The sequence below is a fragment of the Elephas maximus genome, chromosome 19 (genome assembly GCF_024166365.1).
Source record: "Elephas maximus indicus isolate mEleMax1 chromosome 19, mEleMax1 primary haplotype, whole genome shotgun sequence".
NCBI lineage: Eukaryota > Metazoa > Chordata > Mammalia > Proboscidea > Elephantidae > Elephas > Elephas maximus.
The window spans coordinates 22,687,467-22,695,000 of record NC_064837.1 but is presented as its reverse complement, the minus strand read 5'-3'; the positions used below and the strand labels follow the sequence as shown (position 1 = coordinate 22,695,000).

At 37.2% G+C, this 7,534-nt stretch overlaps 1 protein-coding gene across 2 annotated transcripts in view; it reads right to left on the bottom strand.

The window, feature by feature from the left end:
- The window catches only part of NUFIP2 (nuclear FMR1 interacting protein 2), a 28,942-nt gene that overhangs the window by 8,118 nt on the left and 13,290 nt on the right, over positions 1 to 7,534 (bottom strand). Inside the window, exons 3-4 of one of the 2 annotated variants that reach the window (XM_049859598.1) lie at positions 2,488 to 2,520; positions 274 to 328 (exon numbers count right to left, since the gene is read on the bottom strand). In XM_049859598.1, coding sequence (XP_049715555.1) covers positions 276 to 328; positions 2,488 to 2,520 — 86 coding nt within the window. In that variant the 3' untranslated portion in view covers positions 274 to 275. Of the gene's footprint in view, positions 329 to 2,487; positions 2,521 to 7,534 lie in introns of both variants that reach the window. The other variant, XM_049859597.1, reaches the window with a different exon arrangement.

The following is a 7,534-nucleotide window of genomic DNA, read 5'->3' as shown; positions in this document are numbered from 1 at the left end:
GGAAAAAAAAAAAACTATTCAGTACCGGAGATTAAATAACCATGTGTAGTCTCTTGAAATAATTTTTGATTCCTTAAGAAGTCTAATTACTTTCAGTTGCCTTTTTTTAAATAACTATATATATATATATATATTTGTATATATTATCCTGTGATTCTACTTATGGTTCCTCTGCTGCGTTGAAGATCTAGGAGCATAAAAGCCTTGCGTCCCCCATGAACGGTGGCTCTAATGCTGCAGAAAGGTTACAAACAGGCAGTCTGGTCCTGCTACCTTCATTGATCTGGACTATCCATGGCTTCGTTGTAAGTGATTATCCTTTTGGGATCTGCAGGCAAGGTTAGAATAAAAATCAGGTCTGGCCCTCCAAATGCCCACACCGCCCCCCCAATCCCAAAATAACCATCATCATATATTTAAACTGGCCCTTCTTTATGCAAACATAATTGAAAGGCCTCATCCTCTTTGCATTAACATATGTAATCCACTTTCTCAACCCAAAAGTAGTTGTTAATATCCTAACAGCAACAAGGTCCTCTAGCCAGTGAGGGCCCCAACTCCCACAGATTATAGTTAACTAGGGTTTTCTATGTGTTTATTCTGATTGTAATAGTAGTTTGTTTGAAAAAGTGGGCAAAGAAATAATAATTCAATACTAACACACTTGGAGGTATTTTCTTTTGCTCTTCTCAGCAAAATGAAATCAAAATTTATTTCAACCACTGAGAGTTGTCTGTCTAGCAAGGAACTGTCCAAGTAAAACCCAGCAGCAAAAACTTCAGGTTAAGAAGTACTAATTCAGTGCTAACTATGACTTATTTGTTCCTTCTTCCTAACTTCCCATAGTACCACCAGCTTGATTCCTAGCAACAACAGTAGTCTATGCATGTCGTGGACTGAAAGTACACAAGTGTCATCACGTGTCTGGATCAAAGATCCCAGGTGTTATTTGTTTGTTTTTTTAAATGTTTGGTATTATTCATTTTTAAAAATCTGTAATACCAAGTACATAACAACATAAAGTGAGAAAAAAATGCCCTTGTTTTCATTTGACAATAGGATTTGACATAATATTTTTCCAGGCGTCATTCTGAAGGCTGAATTCCTACTGTTTAGCTCCCTGCTCTCCTCTTCTGGACAGCAATGATGTTATCACACACAATATCTATCGTAAGAACCTTTAAAAGTATACCGGGCTTTAATAAAAAATAGGTAAACCAACAAAACTGGTCACCTAATGGAAAATTATAAAGACCTGAAAGTAATATTGAAGAACTCAGGCTCACTTCAGCCTAATAATCCATCTAATTTAGTCTAGACAAATATAATATTTCTGGGACTCTAAGGGCCATCCACTGGGAACCTGCCACGAAGATAATGCTCATTTCTATTAGTTACCAGCCATTTAAAGTAAAAACAGGTATGTCTACCTTTGTAAGGTATAGTTTCTAAACTACCATCTCTGCATTTGTGCTTGAATAATTAAAAACTTCAAAAAATATAGAAAGCAACTCAGATTGCTAGCTATCTTCAGGCCACAGCTGTCAGACAAAAAGATTTGGCCTAATAACAAGGTGGAGGTGGAAGAAGGCGCAATGCTGGGAAATCAGGAGTCCCACCACTCTCTAGCTGATATAGTAGCCTTTCTGGGCCAGAGTTTCCTAATCTGTAAGATAAAATAGAAGAGTAATTCTAAAGCCCCTTAAGTTCTGAAATTCTAAGAATTTCACATTAATCTGAAATTCACGTATATTAACTAGCGAAGTGGATGGGGAACAGAATATAATTCAGTTACAGGGTTCTGAAAACCTCAATCTATTATTCAGTGACTAGTTCTCCAAAGCAGAACTAGCACTTTATTTCAGGTATCCCACAACTACCATAATACACTGGGAAAGAAGGCCTATGATAATTAGGATACTTAATCTTCATTTTTTAAAAATGGCAAATACTCCCAATGTGGATTACCCAGTCCCTCTGCCCGCCTGCTATTCACATCTCATTCATCAGAGGGTAAGGGGAGCCAATTTGTTATTACTTCTAAGCAGCTTTTCAGACAATATACAGCCCAGATAAAGTCTGTGTAATAGCTGTTATTTTTCTATGAATTTCAGTTGTTAGGCTACTCCTTGTGTTCCACATAAATACAGATAAAGGCTGGTTATAAGAGGAAATACTTATTCATGTTGGCTTCCTGGATGAAAATATTTCTGGCCTGTCTTACCTTCATAATTAGAAAAAATAAAAATATTCATGTTCTTGACCCAGGTAGTGTCTTTGAATATTCTTTTCCCTTCCAGTGCTACCCTGTCCTTAGCAGTTCTGAAATGGTAACTAGTGCCTTTCGGCTGCAGTTAAAACTAACTCAAAATACAAAGTCTATTTATTTGGTAAGCCACACCACTGGTCTGTTCTTCCCAACCAACAAAAATGTTCAGTGACAGCTGATTAGTACTCCTACATTCCAGGTAACATAACCATTCTTACCTTGCTTCTGTAAATTCCAAATAGATTCCATTTCTGCAAAGAGAAAAAACAGAAGAGGAGAAAAAAAAAAAGAGAGTTATTTTACACACTAAGTTTTAAAGAGTCAAGTTTGAAGCTACGCTCTTCACTTTTAACTTAACAAACCTAAACTGATTATTGCTGGGCTGGAGGTAAGGTTGAAAAAGCACAGTTCTATGAAACTCAGAGAGAACCCTCATATTTTTCTGTAATTCTTAAAAGTATCATCCAGATTGTCCAAAGTGTTACAGAAAGTCAATTATTATCTGAAATCGAACTGCCAGAACAATTTTGTCTTTGGCAAATAGCAAAGACATGTAGAAGCGTGCTATAGATAAAATGTATCTTTTACAACAGCTTAGCATTATTAAAAAACACCAAATATTTCTTGGCAACAAGATGCCCACATCTGTTGAATGAATCAAGTTTAAATTTGATTAAACCTGATGTTTAAAATGCCTTATTAAAATTTTACTTTATCCTTTGGCTCTAGGGAAGTGGTTGGCACCAAACTACACATACACCTATTTTAACTGATATGGTTAAAATGTCAATCTGTACCCATTTATTAATAACACACAATCCTCATTTGCTCCAATTTCATTTAAAGCTTGAATGTCTACAATGTGGTTCTTAGTTTACTCTAGCATCTTACAATAAGGGAAATACATACATGACCAAAGTGTTAGAGCAACATTCAGAGAGGGCAGTATGAAATCTCCAACTGGGAGTATACAAGAAAAGCTTCACAGAAGGGGAGAGTTGAAGTCTTGATAACTAAGATAGTAAATGACCACCAAATGCCAAAACTACACTTTGAAAGGAAATACTATATACTGCTCCATTATAATTCTGACAAAACTTGTTTTCGAACTATAAACACTGAGGATAAGTGCTCTTTCCATGGCTATATAACTTTCCCCAGGGCTAAAAGAAAAGTATGTAAATCTTTAAAATTAGGACTTTGTTGTATGTGTATGGGGGCAGGAGAGTAGCAGAATCACATTCTCATCACCCCACCTCTCCCAGATCTTTCTACAGATCTTTACATGTATGTTTCTCTACTAAACTGAGTTACTCTCTTTTCATTTACTCATCACCAGTGCTCCACATAGTGCTTGGTTTAATAAATATTGATTTGAATGAAATACTGTTTATAAATTAGCCAGGAATAATGTACCACAAAGTAGTATCGGATAGCTTCATCAGAAATTGCTGACATTCAACTTTTTTGACCTATAAAAATGGCAATTTCATATTGTCCAACCAACTAGATTCAGCATTTAATTCTAAAATCCCTCACAGGGGAAAACAAAACAAAACAAAAACCTGAAGCTACAAGAGCTAAAGTCAACTAGAAGCTTGTCCTTCGCCTTTAAAACTGAAGAATGGATGATACTATTGTCCGAGTTTAATAAAACATTTTAAAAATCAGTATCCACATTATGACCTTAGCACATAATGGCTCCTCCCAGACAGAAAACAGATCAAATGTAAGGCCAAGCAAGCTCACTCCCACAACTGAGAACCCCCACACCAATTTACCACTTGTCATTCCAATTCTTCCTGAAGCCATTTTAAATCAAATTCTGTAGAATTTAGCAGGTCCAGTGTGGACAGGAGTGGCAAATATAAATTCGGCTTTTTTTTTTTTTTCTAATCCAGATTTATCAGTATTTTGATGATTACTGGCTATTCTAACATGTTATATTCTGATTTCCACTGTACCTAGCTAATTCTTTCGGAAATTTTCCCCCACACCTTACTTTTTCAGTTCGACTATCTGTTGTTGCTGTGTGCCATCAAGTCAATTCCAACTCACAGCAACCCTACAGGACAGAGAAAAACTGCCCATAGCGTTTTCTAGGCTGAAATCTTTACGGGAGCAGATAGCCAGGTCTCTTTTCCCATGGAACACCTGGTGGGTTCAAACCGCCAACCTTTCAGTTAACAGTCGAGCACTTAACCATTGCACCACCAGGGCTCCTTACTTTGATTAAACACAAAGAAAAATACATGTAGCACATTTCAACTGAATTTGATTAAGGTGGTTAGACACCACCAGTTTTTTAGTAGATGCTTAACAAACTGTTAGGTGTAGCAATTTTAATCCTGTATGTCCCAATTTGGAGTTACATCGGATCAGAATAAATTGTCTGGACTACCTCTAAATACATACACAACGGTTTCAGCAACGGAAGCTTGGAATTCAAAAATCTTTCTTTCCTTCCTTCCTTCTTTTTTTTTGCCCTTTTCTATTGCTACACTTATTCCAACCCAGTTCGATCTACAAAGCTAAAATATCAAATTCAAGCTGCTTGGAATGAAACTGCTACACTTGTGATAGTAGGAAGCTTCTGCTTTTACAGCAAGGATGGTTATCTGGGGGCTAAATTTTTTCTATAAATTTCCTCCAGGTCACCCTTTCACACTAATACTACTACCAAGTAAATTCAATAGTACTGCAGTCATAAAGCAGACTTAAATGAGCAATCAAGCAGCCTGTATGGATGCTAAAATGGCAAGTCCTTGGGACAAAAGGTCCCTACGCCATATTAGAAATTGTTTATTACATCCGTTTCTGTATGTTCCATATTATAAAGGGGAAAAAAGGACCCTTTTCAAATCTAGGAAATTCAACCAGGGCAGAAACCAAAGTGTTTATCCTAAAATGGTCAAACTGCAGGCACATGCTTTAAGATTAAACAGGTAAACATGGAACAATTTCAATAAAGTGCAGTAAATATGAAATTACTTATTAAGCATTGTGTTAAAAAGACAGACTTTAGTATTCAGATCCTTCTGTGACCAGATGTGCAAACTGTATACCTACTGCCGTCAACAAACATTTTATGGATTAACCATAGCATATTTCCTCATATCCTGTTTCCCAAATCCTGTAGATATATTTCTAAGTATTTTGCATCAGTTCCCTCATGCCCTTTCCCAATCTAAAATCATTTGTTTACTTTTGTATAGGTAACACATTTACATAGTTACAAATATAAACGGGAAAACCTGTTATCCCTCTGCCTGGACTATTCCAAGAGTCTTCTAACTGATCTTCCACTTCCAGTCACCAAAAAAATGGGCTTCCAACCCACCCTACAAATTGGTGTCACATTAATCTCTGTTAACAGCTCAACAAAGTCAACTGATTAATACCAACTCAGTTTTTAAACCATCTGAGTACAACCTTATAGGACAAAGCAAAGGCTATCCTTATTTTACAGAATTAGGAAATCTAGGCTTAAAAACGACAAATGATTTAATACTGGTATTCCTGATTACTATTGGGAATACCAGTATTAAAACCCAGTTTAAGTTACTTCTACTCCAACCTATCTCCCTGGTATTCACGGCTCCACCTGCCTCCAGATTGAATTTACAAAACTCAGTGATCTGGCAACAACTTATCTTTTCTCACAGTTACTCGTGATTCGCCGATTTTGCTATTTATTCTTTATCCTCCTCTTCCCTGCATTTTTGTAAATCAAAAATCGTCCCTACCTATCAAAACCCAGTTTAAATGCTACCTTCATGAGAGACGGTTGGTTGCTATGATACTGGAAAATATGCCACCTGTATTTCATATACCAGCAGGGTTTCCCACGGTGAATAGGTTTCAGCGGAGCTTCCTGATTAAGACAGACTAGAAAGTCAAGTCCTGGCAATCTACGTCCAAAAATCAGTCAACAAGAATCCTATAGATCACAACAGAATATTGTCCGATACTACGCTGAAAGACAAGCCCCTAGGTTGGAAAGCGCTCAAAATACAGTGGCCGCAAAAATGAACTCAAGGATACCAAAAAGATCATGAGGATAGGGCAGGATTGAACAAGGTTTCGTTCTGTCATACAAGGAGTCACCAAGAGTCAGAGTCAACTTGATGGCAACTAACTCCACGAAGGGCAGTGGTGGTTCAGTAACAGAAGTGTTGCCTTCCATGTTATAGACTGGGTTTGACTCTCGGCAAAGGCACCTCAGGTGTGGTCTTATCAGTGGAAGCCTGTGTGTTGCTTTGATGCTTAACAAGTTTCAGCAAAGGTTCTAGACTAAGACTAGGAAGGACCTGGTGATCTACTTCTGAAAATCAGCTAATGAAAACTATGTATCACAATGGTCTGATGGATCCCCAATTGACCACAGGGATGGCGCAGGACCAGGCAGCAGCAGGGTCCGTTGTACACGGGGTCACCACGAGTCAGGAGCAGCTACAACAATCGCCATGAAAAAACGTCCTGCACTCATTCTTCCTACCTTTACCTCTTTAGATATTCTCTTTCCTCTGAAATCTAGGTTTTTTTGTATCTTTATGACATTAAAAATCTTGTCTTATACTTGCATACTGTTTTCTCCTCTACTTGCTAAGTTCTTTAAAGGAAAAGACTCACCCTGTCCAAGTCTTTTGCATTCCCAGAACCTACCAAAGTTACTTTGCCTACGGTAGGTACTTCATAGGGGAAAAGGAAAAAAAATTCACACACCTATATTATACGACTCCTTAATAGTAAAGAGAAATGATCAACTGGAGCTAGCTGTGACAGAGCAAGAAAAATGCCAAGCAATGTTCTCTATATCTATAGTTCCCTATCCTGCTGGCAATCAGAACCATCCAGAGAATTAAATTTTTTTTTATTCCAGGGCCCAGCCCCAGATGTACTGAATCAAAGCACCTATTCCAATCACCTGTCATCTGTGGAGGTAGTAGAGACACACAATTTTAAAATTTCATGTAATACCCTGAAGTTGTCTAAGAGATCTTTTATACCTAGCTTCTCCTTCTATACAAAAGGCACTTAGATAATTAAAGAAAAAAAAAAAAAAGGACATCAAAACTCAAAGGAGTTGTTTTTCCAGAGTAGTCAACTTAGAACACTTATACGGAATGGTAGCAATACCACCTTGCTTTCACTAGATTTTTAAACTTCTTTGATCCTCACTCATTTTACAGACCCAAGGATCACTTTCATGTTGGCTTACCCTAATATGCAAAGATTAAATCTTATTTTATTAATTCAGCTCCC